Here is a 22463-nt window from a genome sequence, read left to right as displayed (position 1 = left end):
GGCGGTTTAAAAATAAAATTGATACGAAAAATCCTGTAAATACTACGCAAACGTCGGTTTTTATATTAGTTAGACATGGATCAGGACAAAATGACTAACAAATTTTCTATTTTTCAAAAAAAATATTTAATGAATTTTGATCAAATTCTTAATAAGGTTTCATTGAGTTTTTCAAACAAATCTAATTTTAATTTAAATTAATTTATATTTTATTTATTAATAATTTAATTAATTTTCATGATGGACTGATATAAAGATTGATTGAAATATTGCCTTTTTTGGATATAGGCGTGTACCTGTACCTATATACAGAGAGATGGAGAGAGAGTGATCATTATAGAATAGATATAAAAAGACTGTTGTGTCTAATTTATAATTATACAAATACACATGATAAATTTAATTATTAATTTAATACATAGGTATTAAATTTTAATACTAATTTAAATAAAAAAGTATATGTATAAAAGTTTAAAACATAAATAACAAAATAATAAATAAAGATGAGGATCTGCTTAGTAGTTAAACAAGTTTGACTCTATAAATGATTTCTTTCTTATTAAAAATTAAAATGGATCCGGTCATAGCAGCATATTTTCTGATTACACTAGGATTTTCATCAATAACTGCATTTCTGACAGTCTTAATCCAATATATATAATACATCATCATCAACTTCATTCAATCAAACTAAACTTTTCTATTTTTTTTTTGTTTCTGCGACTGCAACTATTCTAATGATAGTTTCCCTATTTTTAGTTTTTTATTAAATAACTTTTAAAAATATTTAAAAAATTTTTTTCAGTACGAACGACTTTCAAAACTTGACAATACTTCTGCTGCTAAAGAACACAACAACGTTTTCGACATTGATTTTGATACATTAGATGTTGTTCAAAATGATCGTAGGTTTCATTTTTTTCAGACGAGAATAAGAAATAAATTTTAATTAGTTTCATATAATTTTATAAAATTATTAGAATTAGGTCAAAGAGTTAATAAATTGCAGATAGATTCTAATGTTTCTTTGTTTTATAGAGTTATAAATGTTAATTCATTAGTTTCATTTACTTATTTTATAGTAAACAATGAATGATGAAGAATTATATCAAGAAAAATTTATCCCAACCTAATTTTTTCGTGATTTCAAATTGCAGAGAAGAAAGATGTCAATGGTATCATTGGGAAATATAAGCACAAAGGAATTGGAAAGTCCGTTTTGCCATCTGATAATTTGGCAGGTCAGTCTGGTTAGGTAGGGTAGTGTAGTAAGCCCAGTGGTGCCATTTTTTGAATATTTTTTTGAGGGTCAGCAAAGTTATTGAGAGGTCTGAAATGGTTTTTTTTTACAAACACATTTGGTGTCACTACTTTAGGTGTGAGTTATATTTTTCTGTTCATCTGGTATTAATTATTATTAATTTATTATTTTTTATGTGGGCATTATAACTATGTATTTGTGCATAATTCACTCATTTGTTGGCTATTTGGCTATGCTGTGGGGCAAAAGTTTAAGCTGCCCCACTGTAAATTATTAAGGGAGGGGAGTGGTGAAAAATAACTTGCCTTCTATAAGTATACAACTATGACCATGTGACCATACTAAAGTCTAAATTTAATCATAAAAATAACCCTTCTTACAAATTAATTTTATAATTTTCTTTATGGAATAAGTTGAGGAAGAGGACTGCTTAATTGTGGACATCTCTTACTGCTTGAATGCTAGGCCAAACCTTTCAGCCGCAGACAGCAGGATGAAGAATTTACTTGATGAATGTGAGTTCTCAGTCGACTTATTCAGTTATCAGTTTCATCCATTACACACACGCACACGCACGCACTCATACACGCACGCGCACACATACACACAAACACGTACACACAGGTATGTGTGTATATATATATATATATATATATATATATATATATATTTAATTCCTTACAGCTATTGCAGTGATCGGCGATGATGGTGACGATGATGGCGAAACTATATCATCGATTTCATCATCGCCATCGTCATCATCGTTGTCAGATTATGAAATTGAAGTTATATCTGATGATGATGACGACGACGAAAATGCTATTGATGATGATAATGATGATGATGATGTTGATGTAGTTGCTGATTATGGTGCTACTGCTAGCAGTAAAATTATAACTAATTATGATGACGATAGTAATATAAATAATGATAATATAAATACTACCACTGCTGCTACTTATAATAATAATAATAATAACAATAATAATAATAATAGCGATAAAGATACTCTAGATGAGTTTGAAAACGATGATGGCGATAAGAACCGCAATGATAAAAATTGTATCGACAATGATACGAATATTAATAATGATGATGACGATGATCATACAACTAAGGATAGTAATAATACAAACAATAATAATAAGAATAATAAATATTATGATATTAATGATAATAACACCGTTAATAATATTAATAAAAATAATAATAATTATGATATTAATTATATTGATAATATAAATAATAATAGTAATTATGATATTAATGATTACTGCAAAAGTAGTGACAATAAGACTAAGAACGATAACATCACTAGTGATAACAACAACAACAATAAAAATATCAACATTAATAAGAATAATATTACCGTTAATAATAATATTGACAGTTACAAAAACGTCTTTGGCAAATTCATCTGCGTTGATGAGTTGAAGGCAGATGTTAATATTAATATCTCTGATTATGACGACAAACATAATAATAATAATAATAATATTAATATTAATAATATTAGTAATAATAATTATAGTAATATCCGTTGTAGTTGTTGTAGTAACGCTAGTAAAATTAACAAATGTAGTAGCGATGGTGTTAGTAATAAATACAGTTGCAGTAACCCTATAATAAAAAATTACTTTGAACTGAAGGTGCCTTCCGACGACGATGAGGATGGCGATGATGACGAAAATGATGGTAATGTTAAGCGCGGATCTTTAACAATTGTTAGTCAATCTGATACGGAGTTGAGTCATGGATTAGTAATTGAATTGGAAAATGTATCAGACATTGTGAAAGTTAATGGAAATTCAGATGAGCGGTTGAATAAAAAATCCGATGAATATCCAAATAAAAAATCCGATGAACATCCGAATAAAAAATCCGATGAACATCTAAATGAAAAATGTTATGAACATTTAGAAACAAAATTTAGTGAACCTTTGAACAAAAAATTAGATGAACGATTGAGTAAAAAATTGAGAAATACATCAAATACATCGAATGAACGTGCGAGTAAACAATCAGTTCAAAGTTTGAGCGAAAAATCAGTTGAAGGTTTGAGTAAAACATTTAGAGAACCTTTGAAAAAAACGTCAGATGATGTCAAATCACTCGGACGTTCGTGTGAAAAACCAGGCAGACATTTGAGGAGAAAGTCAGACAAACTATTGAAGGAACGGACGATAAACAACAGTTTTAGTTTTAACAGCAGCAACGCTAATCACACCAAAAATGGTGATAACAACAATGGTGGTAACAACAATTATAATCTTCAAATAAAAATTGAACGCATTTCTCCACCATTTAAAGATGATGCTATTAACCTAACTGCTACTAATTTTACTAAAATCTTGACTAAATCTGTCCCCAATGCAAGTTATAATACTTGCAATAAAACTAGCACTTGCAATAAATACAATCCCGCAGTAAATAGTACCGCTACTACAACAGCAACAACCGCTGCTTTAAACGTAGATACAGTTACTACTAGCTGCATCACGGTTTCTTCCGTCACCTCGACAGCAATGACAACAGCGACGAAACTTTCAACCGTCTCAAGTGACCTCTCCAAAGCGTATTTGTATCTGGAGTTAGAGGAAGATTATCTGATTGTTGGTGACGTAAAATTTCCACCTATGCCCGTGCTCAAATCTCAATTTATCAAAAAAGAATTCCAAACTGTAAACGGAAAACCTCATCCAAGAAAGGGGCGACGAGCGACGCTCGGTAGCTTAGAACTGACTGCACCGCGGCTACGGCGACAACCAGAAAGTACTTACTACTCAAACATCATTCATCAATCTATGAAGAAAGAGAGTCAGTCGTTGAATGAGAGAATTTACTTGACTCCTAAACGACGATTACATAAAGAGTCTCAACTTCAAGTCTCATTAAGTCGAATGGGATTAAAAAGTGAATTCACTACTACTTCTATTGCTGCTACTACTTCTACCACTACTACTACTGCAGTTGCTGCTGCTACTACTACTACCACTTGCTCTTCAAGTACTTACGTCGCTGCTACAAGAAGTAGTAGTCGCAATAGTAGAAGATGTAACACTGCGCCAAATGATGCTTGCAACATTTCAAAATGTCATCAACCCGCTTACGAATTGCGTTCCACTGTAAAGCTGGACATTCCACTTGATGATTTGTCTACCTTCGATGAGGAGGACGAAGAAGCTGGTGATGGCCGATGTGGCGGCGACGTGAGCCTCAGTGACGATGACGACGTACTCTATCAACTCAACACGCGTAAACTTCGAAGAGAAAAGTTTGAAAGTTCATTTGGTAGGACTTGTAACGCTAAGAAAAAACTTAAATACAGTTGAAAAATTTTCATTCAATTATTTTTTTATCTCCTTTTGTTATTTAATTAGCTATAAATTAATCAAATAAAATATTTAATAGAGCATTTTGTAAATTAATAAAACACATGAATTGAAATTATAGTGGCGTTTTGTTTCACTGTTTTGTAGAAGTTGGAAATGGAACCGCACAATTTGTAACATTGCAATATTAATCTCCTCCATCTTCTTTCATGTTTCATCTGTTTCCCGGAAGATTCAAAAACCATCCATCAAAGCTACTCGTTTTATGTTTCTCGTAACATTTTTTTCGTTAATTCATTTTAAATTAATGCGCTGATAATAATTCTCCCGCTATTAACAATGTTCGTTTTGTAAACGACCTTGCGTGTGTCATTTCTTCTTGTAACCGCTAATCTCGTAGGTTTATAATTGGGTGGATAGAATGATGGATGGATGGATGTGTGAGTGAATGAATGGATGGATAGGTAAGTGAATGGATGGATAAATGAATGGGTATATGAAGCAGGTGGATGAATTGATGGTTGCTTACATTTTCCTGAATGTTTTTTGCTTCCATATACGATGGGCTTTGAGTGCGTTGTGTCGGCGAAGGTATTCGAGGAGATTTTGATGGTATTTTGTTGTGTTCTGTTTTGGGATTGAGAGTGAATAAGTAAGTGATTGGATGAATGAAGCTGAAAATGCATCGTACATGCATCAGAATGAATGACTGAATAAAGTAAAGATGGATAAATGAATGAGTGAAGTGAATACACGCGTATGGATGATGATGAATGGAGTGAATTCGTTTGCATGCACAAGCACATAGATGAATGAAGAATGTATGGATAGGTTTCATAGTGGATGAATGAAAAAGAAAGGAAAATGAAAAAAAAAGAAAATAATTTCACAATGACGAATGTCACACATTGTGTCTCAGGCGTATCACTATCACATTCTTCCCATATCTAGTAAAAAAATTTTCTTCCAGAGTATATAAGTTCATGCAATATGTGTTTGTAAGGTGCGGTATCACACGGCATACGTAGATCCGCATGTGTATGGAACTGTGTGTGCGTGTGTATGTGTGTGCGCGCAAAAGTGAAAGTTATGTGAAGACCATCGGAAGTTAAAATTAGATGGACATACATTCCATTTTCACACAATAACGTCAGAAATCAAAACACGTTCACTCGTGTATAGTATTTATACTTGAATATTCATATCTGTACAATAAACACTATACATGCAAAGATAGATATGCTTGAAGTACCTATTGCACTGTAAGACCTTCAGTATACGTATATATATACAAAAGTACATAGATGTATGATTTATACGCACTGATAGATTTCTGGACACAAGAAAAATTATAATAATGATGCGAAGAGTCGAATGCCTTAGCGTTCATGCGAGGTCCTCTCAATCAATGACATTAACTTTTAACATCGTCATTCATTTTCGACAATCGATGTGAACACGTTTCTATGATTTTTCTCTTTCTCTCTCTCTCTCTCCTTCTTTCTCTCTCTTTCTTTCCCCTTTCCTGGTGTAATCCGGTACGTTTTTTGATGGGAAAAATTTAAAAAATGACAATAAATTTGTGAAAACAAAATCGATAAAAATACCGTGTTCGAATATACGTTTGTGTGTTTACATCTCTGTGTGTGTGTGTGGTGTGTGTGTGTGTATTGATGTGTGGGTCTATTTATGGATAAGCACATTTATCCAGTCCCATTTTGAATATTGAGAGATGGGCGCAGCGGAGATATTGCTCTTTTTTACTGCCACTTTTAAAAAATTCATTTATTTTAATGGTTTTTTTGTCCAAAAATGTTTCAGTGTTCTTCCTCCGCACGGCGTTGGTTATGCTATATGGAATAAATTGTTGAAATTGATGGGGATTTTTTTTGCTTTTGAATTGCGTCACATTTATGTGCAGCATAAAAATGATAATGCTGATCGCTTGGTCAAATATTTCCTTTTTTCCGCGTCGATCGAGTCACGTTTATGACGTCACAATAATTAAGAGCATTTCCGCTTCCGTTATTTTTCATCGATTGTTATTTTTATTGTTTTCCAAGCGCATGCTTTTTGCATTCTTTCTTTTTTTCCATCTACAGTTTTCAATCGTTTGTCGAAAAAATGGAAATCAATTTGCATGTTGATTGATTTTGTAATTTTCAGAAATTCGGGGCCTCCGATTAAGTGATGCATCATCAGAAGGGAGATGACCAGTCTATGTACCTCCCTATCCTCTTGCTTCTATCCTGCTCCCACTTACTCATCGTCCCTATCCTCTTATTTTCATCATATTCACAGTTACGCAACGGGCTTTTGAGAAACGCGGCAGTAGATGTAGTGGTGGCATGGTTTGTTGGGTCGTTGTTTTTCACGAAAACAACCACTGGGTTGTGGTGGGTGGCCGTTCTTGCTGTTCTCTGAGTTGTCGATTCGATGAAATTGTTTGTAGGGTTTATTTTACAGTTGAATCCATAATTCGTGAGTGGAGTTTCGCTGCTGGTGATGTGGATGTTGTCGTCGATGGTGCAGCTGCTGCTGTTGCGTTTGTTGTTGTAGCGCTTGCCAGTGTCCTGGTCGACGTTGTGGCTCTTTTTGATGGAGTTATAATTCATTTCGTCCATTCGTTTGGCCATTTTGTTTTTGTTATTCTTAACTACACAGCTGATCAGCAAACCTGAAACGATGAACAGAATGAAAATGAAACAGAGACAAACGAAGGCGATGAGAAGTAAAGAAACTGTTTGCGATTGTGTGTGGGCATGAGTCAAGTAATAGTCGGTAGTGCCCGACGATGCATTTAAACCGTTAGTATCGACTCGGAGCAAAGCGAATGAGATCGGTAAGGCCGTCGTAACGTTCGGCGGTTGAGTCACATTTGGTGATATCGATGTCGAAACCGAAACTGTCCGCGACATCTCATCGCTGATTTTTCTGTTTTCTGATTCGCCCTCTATAAATATCGAAACCATTAACGTGGATGAAAGTGGGGGATTTCCATTGTCACTGGCCACCACATGAAATCGAAAGTAGGTTTTTCCAAGTTCACTGAAACTCGGAGTAGTTATCACAATCGTCAGTTCGTCTCGGAACTCACCGCCCCGACGTCTAAACACCAACTGAAACAATTCGGAGGGCGGAGTCATATTGTAGCTGCACGTTGATTGGCTGACTCTATCTATGTCAAAGGTCAGTGGTAACTTCAAACCATGACCTGGTTTCATTAACGATTTTCTGAGGTGGAACTCGTAAGAGGGTACTGTCCAGCGAGGGGGGTGGTCGTTGATGTCGTGAACTTCCATGAAGATCTGGTGGCGGAAATGGTCAAGTGGACGAAAATAATAATAATAATATTATTATATAATATTATTATTATTATTATTAATAAAAATAAGAATGTCAACTGTAATAAATGCAGGATTGATTGAGATTGGTTATAATGAAGAAAGATAATAGAAAAAAATAAGATCGACAGGTTAAATAACAAAATAATAATGATTATTATTTATATTATTAATATAAATATTATTTTATTAAATATTATAACGATTATTACGTAATAAATTAAATTAAATTGATAAATAGCCTGAATACGTTGAGAAAATTAAATAAATTTTTAACTATTAATTAACTATCAATATTATTATAACTATCAATTTATCAAACTTTATTTAAATGGTTTTTCTTATGATATTATTTCGAGAGGATGATGGTCATTGTTAATGTTAACTATGATTTTCAAACTTATTTTTCCGTGTCAACGTACATTTTATTGAAGTTCGTTTATTTTTATTTTTTTCTGTCCAGTTAAGTGGTTCTTTGTGTCTCTCTGGGCAGTTCTGTCAATAAATAAATAGATAAATAAAATCAAAAAAACCTGAATTTGAAGTAAAGTAGTCTCAGTAGAGACGAGGACGACCATCTCAACAGTGCACTCATCAACGCCATGTACTGTTGGTGGGTACATCAAATGGGATGTTTTTGTTCTCAGTGGAGATTGTGAAGATGATAAGGATGATGATAATGAGGAGGAGGATGAAGATGAGGAGGAAGATGATGATGGCGAGAAGGAAGACGATGATGAAGATAAGCTTGACAGTGATGACGGCATCAACGACTCAAAAAATGATGACTCCGACGATGATTTCAATGATAATGTTGGTAACGATTGTGGTGATGATGATAATGATGATGATAATGATAGTGATGATAAGGATGATGACGATGCTGATGTGATTTCAGCCGGACAAATTGATTCCCTATCAATCCTATGCGCCGTCCTCAGGATCCCACTTCGACGATCCAAAGATGTTAAATAGTAAGTCTTGCCGGATGTCGCCATTTTAACTGATGGGCGTGTTTTAAATGTAAATTCCAGCTTGTCGTTTTGGCCGTGTTTCCAGCTGTGTTTGAATAATTCTCTGTGCACGTCGCCGATGTAAGACCCCACCGGAAGTATTTCTTCCGTGATGTCATAATTCAAGATGGCGTCGTATCCAAAAATTGTTTTTAAGGATATAGAAAATAGTAAAAACCAAAAGTTCACTATGAACATTTTACCTTTGAACATGCGAATTATTTTTTTTAACATTTGAATCGCAATCCAGCTATATCAATACCAATACTTAAGTGAACTGATAATTTATTATTGAATGAATAAATGATTTAATTTATTTATTTATTCATTATACCTAACTATTAGTATTATTAATCTAATTAAATTTAATTAGCTTTTTAGTATTAAAAATAATCACAAACTTTTATTATTTTGGTCGCAATTCTTCCCAGTACAACGTAAGCACAATTTTCTATCTGACATGATCAAACAACGCGATGTGTCGGTCAACGTTCAGCATTGTGTGTATATATATATCTATGTATATGTATATGTGTATTTTTGTTTGTTTGTGTGTGTTTGTGCATGTATATACATGCGCATACAATTACAAAAGTCAAAAATTGTTTCGAGTTAATAAATAACAAATAACTCTAGCAGACACATACACGCGCGCACGCTCGCACACATACACGCGCCACACAACACACATACATTCGATAGGCAAACAGACACAGAGAGAAAAAAAGAAAAAAAATAAAAGAGAGGGAAAAGGAGAGAAAGGATGAAAGAAAAAGTAGAAATGTCTATTAAAAAACAAATCGAAATGGACTGAATTAGGAATCACGTAAACACATACACTCACCCATGTACATGCATAGAAGGAAAGACACAAATGGAGAGAAAGAGAGATACATAATGAGAGAGAGAGAGAGAGTGAAAAAGAGAGAGAGAGAGACAGTAGTGCAATGGAAGCAGATAAATTTGGCCCAATACATCACAAATCCAACGAACAGAAAATTCACAATGGAATATCGGTTTCTCTTTATATTCACTGTCATTATTATTCTTATTACTATTACTCATTATCATTGTTGCTGTTGCGTTTTTCGTATTAATCATTGCAAATATTATTATTATTATTATTTTATTATTATATTATTATTATTTTTATCATTATTATTGTTGTTGTAGTTGGTATGTTTGTACTCAATGTTTGAGTGATTGTGGTGATGGTATATTTAAGGAAAGTACACACACACGCGCGCGCGCACACATACACACACGCACACACACACACACACACATATATATATATATAATTGTAAAAATATAGGCAAAAAGCAGTCAAGGCTTGTTGATGAGGAGCATTCAAGGAACTGTCATACGTTGTAATTAAGGTCAACTGAATATTCGGTTGCTGCTGCAGTCGCCACTGCTGATACTGCTGCTTTTGTGGTGATCACGTGATGATGATGTGATGCGATGATGACGTCATCTACTGTTGCCGCTTCTGTTACATCTACAACTGCAAATATTACTACTAAAAGTGCTGCTGCTACTACTACTACTACTACAACTACTAATCCTACTTCTGCTGCTGCTAATACTACTGCTAATGATATAATGGTGATGTGATATGGTGTGTACTCAACCTAATTCATTTTGGAAGTACGGATACCTTATTCATATATTACACTCCTTTCAGTAGTAGCAGGATTATTTCAGTAACTCTCAATCATTTCAATTAATCCGTGGTGATTATTTTACATAATATGAAAAACGCGTTGAAAGTTTCAACAGCCACGTTTATGAAATCGTTTTAAAATTCTGTTGTAGAAACTTACAGCCTGGCAACACTCGCCACGTCAAGTTTTTCGATCGATAGCTCAAATGATTGAAAGTTATCGATTTCAATAATTAACAAAGAAAAATTTGAGAAAATAAATTAACTTCTAAAATATTCTCGTTATCGATTAATTAATTAATTTTCTTTTTTCTCTTTTTTTCTCTTTTTTCCAAGAAAGATTTCATTAAAAATTTAATTAAAATGATAAATTAAGTGTTAACACTTTTGTATCGATTGACGGTAGATTTCAATTTATATATAAAATCCAGCTCTAGTATGCTTAAACTTGCTTCTATTATATAAACGTTTCCATAAATTAACTTAACATCCCATAAATTATCATAATATTGCATAAATTGTCGTAGTTTTGCATAAATAATCGTAATATCGCACATATATTATAATTTTTTTGTGTGTATTTTAATTTAAAATTTCGAATTATAACAATGAAGTTGAATTCTTTGGCAGGCGTTTTCCTTGCGGTTGTTTTTGTGATCGCTAGCAGCAGTGTTACAGGCTAGAAGTTAATTGAAAATTATAATTATCAAATTTAAATTTATTTATTATATTACATTACAATAATAATTATTATTAGTAGTAGTAGTGATAGCATTAGTAGTAGCAGCAGCAGTAAGTAGTAATAGTAGTAACAGCAGATGTTGAAATTGTGCTATTTTATTGTTATATTTTATATAAACATAAACAATCATCTTTTTATTCTTCATAACGCAGCTCTGTCAAAGGCAGAGTTGCTTACGTGTTGCTCTAAACTGGTAATTCAACCTTTTGTGCCGCAAACAAAGGCTGTACACTATCCACACCACACACACACACACACACACACATCACGTACGCACGCACGCGCAAGCACAGCGTCATACACGTGCGATGGTCTTTCAGTTTCGGGCAGACAGTATTCGAACCAGGCCATTGCCTTACGTTCTCAAATCAAAACAGGAGCAGACGAAGGAAAGGAAGTCAAAGAGCACAAAAGCAGCAAGGATGATGATGACGACAAAAAGAACGATGACGTCATCGTCGAAGTAGAGGAAGAAGAAGACGGTGAAGATGGCAATGATAACGATGGAGTTTCCCATAAAAGTGATGATGACGGCCATCACCACCATCATCATGATGATGGGAAAAGAAAGAGTTTGGATGTTGGTAAGAAAAGTGGCGGTAGTAGTTGAAAATAATTATAAAAAATTATTTTAATTTCAAAAATTGTGACGATTTTTTTCAACATTATTGTTGAAAATTATTTAATATTGTCCTATAATTGGTTTACTATTTTTTGGGAAATAAACTTTTATCATGTTTCCGTTTTTTTTTCATTGTTTGATTTCATAGAAATGTCATCATGTCATTGTTTGACTTCATCATCGTCGTCATCATCATCATTTTTTTTTCATCATCATTATCTCCTTCATCTTCCTCTTCTTCCTTTCCCTCTTCTTCCTCTTCTTCTTTTTCATGTTTTTTTTAATTAAATTCAATTTAGTTGATGCTGGCCGCATTGCGCTGACTGGCAGCCATTAAGTTATCAACGAAAAAAAAAATTTTGTTTACGCTGAAGCGTTTAACATTCCACAAAAAATTGAAATCCGATTCTTGATAGTAATGCTATCACGTGATGTTATTGTTAATTTTATCATCATCATCATCACTACCAACATCATCGTCATCATTCTTCATCATCATCATTGTAGTTAGCGTATCATCAGCTTTGTCGTCATCGTATTATTTATACTGCCGTAGAATTCATCATCGTCATCATCATCATATTTTTTCTTCACTATCATTATCATCATCATCATCATCTCTTCTATCGTCACCTCCATTAACGTCACCATCATCATCGTCGTCATCATCACCACCATCATCATCGTCGTCATCATCACCACCATCATCATCGTCGTCATCATCACCACCATCATCATCGTCGTCATCATCACCACCATCATCATCGTCATCGTCATCAACTTTTCTTTAGAGTGCCTTTGTTTAAGAAATCGAACAAAAACATAAAAATAGTTATAAACATGAAAATAATAATAAAGGTACAGGAAAAATTTCTCTTGACTACATCAGGCTGGCTGGCTGGCTCACGCATTCAGCACAAATAAACAGCTCGTGTAGTAGTTAATTTAATTCTCATTTAAATTCATCTTGCCCTAAAAAAATTGTCACCATTTATGTTATTTATTTGAAAAAAAATTTAACTGAGAGTTTATTTGACAAATTAATTTAACTGAAAATGACAAATAAAGTTAATTCTAATTAATTATAACAGCAAGCAAGAAATAATTAACAGTTATGATAAATGGATGGAAATAATAATTATAATAATATTGACAAATTTCAAATGACCTAATTTAAATTAAATTTAATAAAATCATCGTTCATTTATTGATTCATTCATCTATAAGACTATTTTCAAATTATCGAGTTGAGAATTTCTCTACGAAAAAAAATGTCTCCATTGATCATTTTCGCCATGCTATCTGCGAGTATCCATGCAAAAATTACAGGCAAGTGGTTCAAAGTTATAATTACTATTCGTAATGATATTTTTGTTATAATTAATTTTTTATTGTTTTTAAAAATACATAATAACAGTTATGTCTAATGGGGGTGTCGTCATTTGTTTCTTTAGCAATATCAAAAATATGCCATCACATCATTCAATTCAATCGCTTGATAAACTATTCGTTCATAGTCCATTAACCAGTCAGTTGCTAATTCATCCATTCGTCATTTTATCTATCCATCTACCAATCCATCCATTTATCTTTCTATTTGTACAAATCCATTTATCCACAAAAAACAATTGATTCCATTTTAATCTGGGTTTGAGATTTTGTTATGAAAAACTGGTTGAAACTGTTGGCCATCAATAAAATAATAACCATTTAGTACCATTAAGATTGATTAATTGGTTTACTCTTTTTATTATTCTAAATCAACTGAAAAATTGAGTTTAGGAAAATCTTCTCCCTCCCCCACCTCAACATTTAAAGGTGGATTGACACCCTGCACCTATCCAACCAACCGTCCATCCATTCACCAGCAGATCCAACAATCAACAACCACCTCAGGTATTAGTTGCACCGTCATCAGCTGTTTGTCTCGTTGGTTTCCCAGCCAGCAACTTGGTCCCATCTATCCATTCTTCGTCCTTGACCTATACGCCAGTGTTGAAGATATGTGCTTGTTAGGCCGGTTCTTTTATGTCTTTTTTTTCAGTTTTTATTATTTTTGATTATTTTGATTATTTTTGATTATTTCTGTTTATTTATTTGTTTGTTTTTTTGGAAATTTTTTTAAACAAATTGTTTCGTTTTCCTTTAATTACTGTTTTAGATTGAACAAATGAATGAGGAATAAATGAATGACAGTACAGACATCAGCTGATCGTTTAAATAATTGATTGGTCAATCGTTCAATCGTTTAAATGATCGATTGACCAAACTAAATCAACAATCATTAACCGACCAACTAACTAATCGACCAATCATCAATCAATCATTTGACTGGACAACTGACCAAGCCAGAAACGTAGCGATAACCAATTCGTGCGTGGTTCAAAACCTGGAGTGGAAGTGTGAATGGGGGAGGAGTGGGCGGTCCAACTTGAAACGGTGGCAACAACTGCGTCGTACCTTCGATTTTATCTGTGTGGAAGAGAAACAAGGTGACTCTCATCGACATCATCATCGTCATCGTCGTCATCATCATCATCATAATCATCATCATTATCATCATCGTCGTCGTCATCAACATCATTATCATCATCGTCGTCATCATCATCATCATCATTATTATTGCTGTTGTTGTTTGCCGCTGCTATTATTATTATTATTATTATTGTCGTCATCATAAACTTCCTTCTTATCTTTTTCATCTTAATCCACATTACATTGAAGAAGATGATGATTATTATTATTTTTATTATTAAAAATATTATTATTATTATTCATTACAAGCTTTCACAGATTTTCACCCATGTTTAAGAAACGACTTGGCGAAGCAGGTGTACAAGCGTTGCAGCAATACTTACCACCAAGTCTGGAATAAAAATAAAGAGGTTCCGTGTCGGTAGGTCATGTTGTTGTCGTTGTTGGTTATGCTATTATTGTTGTTCATGTTGTCGGTTGTTGATGCTGTTGTTGTTGTTGAATTTGTTGTTATTTTATGCTTAAACAGGGACAAATTTAAGAATTTAAAAGTTGGATTTAAGAATTTTATCACAAATTTTATCATCTTCATCTTCTTCTTTACCATCATCGTCGCCGTCAACGTCGTCATTCCCATCATTATCAAAGTTACCACCACCACCACCATCATCATCATCATCATCATCATCATCATTATTATCATCGTGAACAGGGAAAACTTCCTCGACTGCCTCACCCAGATCTTGTACAGCCACTGCCTGGAGGACAGCATGTGGTTGAAACTGAGGACGATGCTACAAACGTACATGGATGACGTCATTACAAAGCACTTCAGCTGCATTCATCCCCATTCCAACTACATTAGCAGTACCAGTAACTCTATCGTTAACAGTAATAGTAACAGCAGTAATAGTAGTAATTGTAGTAATTTGAAATGTAAAATGTTAAGCCATTCGAGTGTTAATGACATTAAAAGCGGTGGTTTATGTAATTATTCCATGATTTGCGTCGCATTATGTGTCGGGGTGTTGTTAAGTACTTGGTGTTAGTATGTTTAGAAGTAAAATTATTGGTTTTAATTTATTTTTTTTATAAAATAATAATGAAGATAATATTATAGAATGTTGGCATTTTTTCATAGACCGCATAAACAACAAGTTGATTTGCTTATTGTATATCTTATTGTATATCTTGTTGTATATCTTATATCTTTCCTTCAATTTAGTTTTATCTAATATAATTTTTTCAAAAAAATTCATTTATTTGATTAACCATTTGAATGAAATTTAAACAAATTTTAATGTGTCCAAATTAAGTTTGTACGATGTTAACGCTGTAAGTGTTAGTAATAATCGGCAAATTGGTAACAATACTAAAGTTAGTAGAATTAGTATTAAAAATACATAAACCTAATCAATGGCGGATCCAGAATTTCACAGTGAATTGAAGACTTAAAGTGTTAAGTCACATATTTATTTTTACACAGAATCTTTAATACCTCTTCTTACCTGGTATGGACCCACCACTGAGCTTAGTAGAATAAATTAAAATAAATTAGAATGAAATTTTTAAAAAAATATTCAATCAATTGTTCTCACTCAGCTAATTTTAAAACAAACTTTAATCACATTAAAAAAAGAAAATGTATTTTAATAAATTTTATGAATTTTAATAACGAAAATGATGATTTTAATTATAATATATAAATGTTAAATATAATATATATATATATATATAATATCTAAATATATTATTATATGTATATATAAACATACGTTAACATAAACATACGTTAACATAAACAACAATATAGTATTAATAACAATAACAACAACAACATAACAATATTATTATTATTATTTTCATAGATAGAAACACCTTTAGATTTAACGATAAATCAGTAACTAAATAATTATAATAATTATTATTTTTATTACTACTATTACTATTTACCCATGTTATTGTTATTATTATTGTTATTGTTATTATTATTAGTTCACTAAAATTAACGTCAAAGTCTAGGAGAACATTTTGAGAAAATTTATTAAAAATTAGAATTTTGTTAGAAATACATTGGAATAAATTAGTAATTAAATGAATGCATAAATTAATAAATTACTAATTAATTTAAATAAGTTAAATAGAACGAGTTATGATTGCACAAAAATTATTAAGAAATCATCGTCATTATGTTTTTCTAACATTCAGATGGTGATGTTGTTGTTCGTTAGTGTTGGAATGATTAGGATAATGCCGATTTAGTTTATTCCAATTAATTTATTCATTTAATCACTATATCAATCAATTAGCCAATTATAAATTTATTTATTTATTCATTCATTCGCTCAATCGATCCATTAATCGCCAGGTAATTAACTCATTCACTCATTAATTCATAATATCAATCAAGTAATTAATAACTATGCTCATTGTTTTATTTGGATAACCACTCATTCACTTGCTCGCTCACTCACTCACTCACTCACTCACTCACTCATTCACTTGCTCGCTCACTACTCACTCACTCACTCACTCACTCTCTCACTCATTTACTCACAAACACATTAATTCATTCACTATTTGTTCGTTCGTTCGTTCATTCAAGCATTCATTCATTCATTCATTTATTTATTCATTTCATCAAATACAACCATTCATTCATTTTTTCATTCATTCAAACTATGACAAATTTAAATTCAAATCCAAAGTCACTGGTCTCATGTGCTGTTCAAAATTATTATTCATTTCATAATAATCTTCACCATCATCGCCAGCGTCATTGAAGTTGCTCCGATGATAACAGTTGTCGTCACCATCATTATTATTTTCATCACCATAATAATGATCGTTATCATCACCATCATATCTTCTTCCTTCATAGCCCCTCACATCATCACGAATATCGAAAGTGAAACTGCGCATTTGGTAATTCCCAGCTTTCGTCGGTTTCGTTTTGTCGTCTCGTAGAAATCCGTAAGTTTCGAAATCTCTGTTCAGGGAATTGACCTGCCTGGGTCTCTCTGTGTTGATGTCTTTGTATCGAAAGTGGCTGTTGCCGAAACGTTCGTTCTGTGGTACGAAAGAGCCGCCGAGTGATGAGAAGGAGGACGAAGATGGGGAGTGTGTGGTGTGGTGCCGCCGTTGGTGGTGCTGCTGTCCGCGATCGTTGTAGTTCCTATTGATGTAATTGTTGTTGATGTTGTTGTTGTTGATGTTGTTGATGTTGTTGCTGCTACTGCTGTTTCTGGGAATCAAACGTTGATGTGATAATCTATCCATTTCCGGTCGTTGTGGTTGTGGATCATGTTGCTGAGTTGGTCGGTAATATTGTTGTCGTTGTTTTTGTTGTTGTTTGCTCTTATATTCGTCAACGCTTGAAAAATGTTGTTTACAATTTTCAACAAAGTTTTTGTTATCGTCGTCATCGTCATTATTATTATTATTATTGTTATCATTATTATCATTGATATCATTACCACAATCATAACCGTACATTTGGCGGTGAAATATATTAGCATTTAGTACAGTTGATGTCACAGCTGATAGACTACCAGCTGTTGCAGCTGATTGGCCAGCTGCTGTCACAGCTGTTGCATGCGGTGGACTACCAGCTGTTAATTTCATTTGTGTTCTTCTAAAAACATCCTCAGTAGAAGACCTCATCCACCATCTCTTGACATCCATGGGCTCCATTATTGACGGTGACGTCATAATTTTTGATTGGATGTTGTTGTTCAGTTGGTGATCGTTTATGGTAATGCTTTGTCGCTGTCCGTCGTTATCTTTTAACATTGTTCGTTGGCCCATGGTGTCATTTTTGTTCTCTTTTTTGTTGATGTGATGGAAGTTGTTGTTTTGTGTGTTGTCGATGTTGTTGTTTTGTTGCTGTCTGTTAATGTCATTCAGGTTTATGTTCAAGTCCAATTTTATTCGGTCGGTTTCGAAGTTGTCGACCATGTTGTGTTTTTCGTCACCCAAAAATTGTGATTTTTGTCCATGAATGCCCAGCATAACGGTCTGCGGTCTTTGCTGTGTTTTATTTTTGTTGCTGTTTTCATAAATTAACTTTTGATGTTTAGGTTCAAAGTTATTTACGTCATCATGGTTTGTTATTCTCCGGTTGTTGTTTTTGTTTTGATTGTTGTTGATCTCATTTAAGTTATTGTTGTTTTGTTGTCCGCTGCTGTTGTTATGTGTTGTGTTATCGTTGTTAATGTCATCATGCAGCTTTTTGGTGTCTTGTTTGTTGTTGTTGTGCTGTTGTTGTTTGATGACGTTGTGTTGTTGTTTGATGACGTTGTGCTGCTTGAAATTGCCGTTGCTTTCGTTTGTGTACGTCATTTCAAAACGTTCATTTTTATTGGCAGTAGTGGCGTCGGTTGCGGCTGGCTTGGTGACGTCACTAATCACGCCATTTAGGTTTATGTTCAAATCCAGGTTAATTTTGTCATCTACTGCATTATCGGCCATGTTGCTTTTGATCTCTTCTAGAAATTTCGATTTCTGGGCGTGAAGATTCAGTATGACTGTCTGCGGTCTTTGCGGTTTTTTATCTTTCGTGACGTCATCTTTTGGTATTTCTGGTTCAGGTCTTAAGAGGTCTACGTCATCAACCGGGGATGTTAACGTGATGCGGGTGACTTTGTTGCCGAGTTTGCTGTAAATATCACCAATTGTGTTGATGTCGTTGGTGCAGCTACTACTACTACTGCTGCTGCTGTTGTTGTTGTTGTTACTTCTGCTGTTGTTGTTACTGCTGTTGTTGTTGTTACTGTTGATGTTGTTGTTGTTAGTGTTATTAGCGTCGTTATTGTTGTTTGCCTTATAATCGTTGTTGAGACCTTCTTCTTTACTATCATTAGTATTTGGTTTAACGTTGTTGTTGTTGTTAATGTCATTGATGTTGTTGTTAATGTCGTTGATGAAGTTTCTGTTGTCAGTTTTGTTATTTTTGTTGATCACATTTTCTTTGTCTACACCGCTAATTGTCGACCTTTTACTGGTGATCGTATTGCAGGCACTGTTTGAACCTGAAATGTATGTTGATGTTTTCGTTGTTGTTGCTATTAATGCCGTTGATGTAGTGGTGGTGGTGGTAGAGGTAGTAGTAGTAGTAGTAGTAGTAGTAGTAGTGAAGGAAGTAGTATTTGTAGTAGTAGTAGTTGCTGCTGCTGCTGTTTTGTATGTTAAAACAGCAGAATCATCGACAGAGATGTTACCATATTCAAGAGAATTTTTTTGTCTTGTTAACAATTTATTTTCGGCACCGAAAATTTGTGGTGAGGATATTGTTGATGTTGATGTTGTTGATGTTGTTGTTGTTGATGGTGATGTTTTTGATGTTGTTGTTGTTGGTGATGTTGCTGGTGATTTTGTTATTAAAGTTAATGTTGTTGATGTGGTTAATGTTGTTGTTGACGTTGTAGTTGATGTTGTTGTTGTTGTTGTTTTCAAAGGTTGAAGTGAAGGTGATTGCGATGATGTTGATGCTCCGGACGTAAATGACGTTTTTGTTGCTGTAGTAGGCAACTTTGCTGTTGGGAATGTTGTTGTTGTTAGTGGAAACGACACTGTTGATGATTTTGTTGTTTTTGTTGAAATAGTTGTAGCTGTTGTTGGAAAAAATGTTGATGCTACATCTGTCGTTGTACGTTGATGTAATTGATGCTGTTTTTGGTGTGGATATTGTTGTTGATGATGTTGTTTGTGATGTTGTTGTTGATGTTGTTGATGCTGTTGACTTACGTTACTGTGACGCCTAATGTTTTCAGGTTTCTTCAAGTTATTTTTTGCAAATAAGATGCTGTCTATGCTAATTACTTGAGATTTCGGCTGCTGATTTTGTGTCGATGAAGTTGTTGTTTCTGGTGTTTTTGCAGATGGTGATGATGATAATTGTTGAAAAAATGTTGATGTTGATGGTAGCAATTGTAGTTGGTGTTGCTGAATTACATTTTGTTGTTGTGGTAGCTGTAGTCGATTGTCTGGATGTTTTTGTTGACGTCGATGCGATTGTGGCGGTTGTTGTTGCGGTTGCTGTTGCAGTTTTTGAGGTTGTTGTTGTTGTCTATATTGTTGTAAATAAGGATTATTAGGTTGATGTTGTTGTAGTTGTTCGTGACGGATTCTACCCCGAATCATGCTTTCAAACATCTCATTCCTCTCCGACACAGACTGCAACTTAATTGAGTCAATCGATAGAGGGTCACCTTCTTTTTCAACATTCATTTTTGTTGCATCAACACTTTTTGTTTTTTCTGCAACATGTTTACCATTTGATACAACAGTTAAATTTGTTGCTAGAACATTTTCGTTGCTAATAATAGCTGCTGCTGTTGTTGTGGGCGATGAACTGAATGAGTTGGATAAATTATTCAAGCTCGATTTCGTATCGGCTAAGCCGTTGGATGTAACCGACACAACGCTTGTACTTTTTGAAGTAACATTTGCACTCGTTGTAGTAACATGCGCACTCGTTTCAAGTGCGCGAGTACTAGCTTCCGGTACACGTGTACTGACGGCCCCAACATTAACATACGTTGGAGTAGCGTTAATTTTAGTTGCTGTAACTTTATTTAATGGAATCGCCATTATATTCTCACCTGAATAGTTTTCACCGCCATCTGCAGTATCACCTGTTACGTTAATTATTGTTACACTTCTACCTGTACTGAAAAATGGTAGTACTGATTTTGTAGTAACAGCGGTAGTAGGAAAAGCAGTATTTGCAGTTGTATTGTGTGTAGTAGTGGTAGTTGTAGTAGTGGTAGTTGTAGTAGTGGTAGTAGTAGTTGTAGTAGTGGTAGTTGTAGCAGTGGCAGTTGTAGCAGTGGCAGTTGTGGTATTGGTAGTTGTGGTATTGGTAGTTGTGTTATTGGTAGTTGTGTTATTGGTAGTTGTGTTATTGGTAGTTGTGTTATTGGTAGTTGTAGCAGTGGCAGTTGTGGTATTGGTAGTTGTGGTAGTGGTAGTTGTAGTAGTGGTAAATGTAGTAGCGACAGATTTATTTCGGTTAGAAGTAATAGCGATTGTTGGTGAAGCCGCTGATGTCCGAATTGTTGTCGTCATTTTTGTTTCCGATGACGCCGTCGTTGGTTGTTCACTTTTCATTATCTTTGTATTGTTCATTATCACTGAAGATGACGTCACAGAAAAAAATAATGCATCACTCATTATCATTGAAGATGACGTCACAGAAGGATATGACGTATCATTTATTATCACTGAAGATGACGTCACAGAGGAAAATAACGCATCACTCATTATCATTGAAGGTGACATCACAGAAAGATATGACGTATCATTTATTACCATTGAAGATGACGTCACAGAAGGAAATGACGAAAAAGTGTCAATATCTGTGCCTATTGAAACAATGGTATTTAAAAGTTTACGTGCTGACGGGCTGAATTTTTCATTTGTTGATGATGTGGTTGTTGTAATTGTTGTTGGTGACGATGGCGGATGTGACAATGATTGTGATGATGATGATATCTGAGGCAGTGATGATGACGATGAGCATGTTGTTGTTGTTGTTGATGATGATGATGATGATGATGATGATGAAGAAACCGGCATGGATAGAATTGCAGGTAATGGTTCTGTTGGTAATGATGGTGATAATGTTGATTGTGATGGCGAGATTGATGGCGATGATGTCACGGTTGTAAGCGTTGTGAATGCTGTTGATGTCAGTTTTGCAATTGCAGTTACTGCTATTGTTCGCGATATTGAATCTTTTATTGTTGGCCGAGGTGATTGTTTTGACGGTGATGACGGTTGTGATAATGATGTTGACAACGTAGTAGTAGTAGTAGTAGTAGTAGTAGTAGTAGTAGTAGTCGTAGTGGTAGTAGCAGTGGTAGCAGTAGTAGTAGCTGTTGTGGTTGTGTTGTTTGAGTCAGTTTGTTTGTCGACGGGATTTTCTTTGTTATCTTTCCTCATCCATTTCTGAAATAAATTTTTTATTCTGCCGGGTTTATTTTTTTGTTGTTGTTTTGGTTGTTGT

General features: G+C 33.9%; 5 protein-coding genes across 5 annotated transcripts in view; 2 read left to right on the top strand and 3 right to left on the bottom strand.

The window, feature by feature from the left end:
* Window positions 1–7: 7 nt before the first annotated feature.
* On the top strand, window positions 8–4708 carry HELRODRAFT_191488 (hypothetical protein). The gene is made up of 5 exons (XM_009018555.1): window positions 8–156; window positions 806–905; window positions 1158–1241; window positions 1675–1776; window positions 2033–4708. Exons 1-5 carry the CDS (start codon window positions 76–78, stop codon window positions 4591–4593), a joined length of 2928 nt encoding a protein of 975 aa, XP_009016803.1. The 5' UTR covers window positions 8–75; the 3' UTR covers window positions 4594–4708.
* A 2083-nt stretch (window positions 4709–6791) lies between these two features.
* Window positions 6792–9148, bottom strand: HELRODRAFT_171870 (hypothetical protein; the record flags this gene model as incomplete). Its single annotated transcript, XM_009018554.1, has 2 exons — window positions 6792–7901; window positions 8471–9148. The coding sequence occupies 2 exons, from the start codon at window positions 9146–9148 to the stop codon at window positions 6792–6794; spliced, it is 1788 nt and encodes a 595-aa protein (XP_009016802.1).
* A 4103-nt stretch (window positions 9149–13251) lies between these two features.
* HELRODRAFT_171869 (hypothetical protein) lies at window positions 13252–15910 on the top strand (the record flags this gene model as incomplete). Its single annotated transcript, XM_009018553.1, has 5 exons — window positions 13252–13323; window positions 13877–13991; window positions 14765–14876; window positions 15168–15328; window positions 15885–15910. 5 exons carry the CDS (start codon window positions 13252–13254, stop codon window positions 15908–15910), a joined length of 486 nt encoding a protein of 161 aa, XP_009016801.1.
* Window positions 15911–16483: 573 nt separating this feature from the next.
* HELRODRAFT_191487 (hypothetical protein) lies at window positions 16484–21523 on the bottom strand (the record flags this gene model as incomplete). Its single annotated transcript, XM_009018552.1, has 3 exons — window positions 16484–19485; window positions 19986–19989; window positions 20201–21523. 3 exons carry the CDS (start codon window positions 21521–21523, stop codon window positions 17135–17137), a joined length of 3678 nt encoding a protein of 1225 aa, XP_009016800.1. The 3' UTR covers window positions 16484–17134.
* Window positions 21524–22385: 862 nt separating this feature from the next.
* The window catches only part of HELRODRAFT_171867 (hypothetical protein), a gene marked incomplete at both ends in the record, with an annotated part of 12615 nt that continues 12537 nt past the window's right edge, over window positions 22386–22463 (bottom strand). The window contains one exon of the mRNA XM_009018551.1: window positions 22386–22424. Coding sequence (XP_009016799.1) covers window positions 22386–22424 — 39 coding nt within the window. The remainder of the gene's footprint in view (window positions 22425–22463) is intronic.

This window comes from Helobdella robusta, assembly GCF_000326865.2.
Source record: "Helobdella robusta unplaced genomic scaffold HELROscaffold_22, whole genome shotgun sequence".
Classification (NCBI taxonomy): Eukaryota; Metazoa; Annelida; class Clitellata; order Rhynchobdellida; family Glossiphoniidae; genus Helobdella; species Helobdella robusta.
This window is presented reverse-complemented; position numbering and strand designations above follow the sequence as displayed.

What these genes read in the sequence shown, in the direction of transcription:
- HELRODRAFT_191488 (XM_009018555.1), top strand. Translation starts at nt 76, where the DNA reads ATGGATCAGGACAAAATGACTAACAAATTTTCTATTTTTCAAAAAAAA. An exon ending in AGATGTTGTTCAAAATGATC is followed by an intron (nt 906 to 1,157) that starts GTAGGTTTCATT and finishes TTCAAATTGCAG; the next exon opens with AGAAGAAAGATGTCAATGGT. An exon ending in GAAGAATTTACTTGATGAAT is followed by an intron (nt 1,777 to 2,032) that starts GTGAGTTCTCAG and finishes CATCGTTGTCAG; the next exon opens with ATTATGAAATTGAAGTTATA.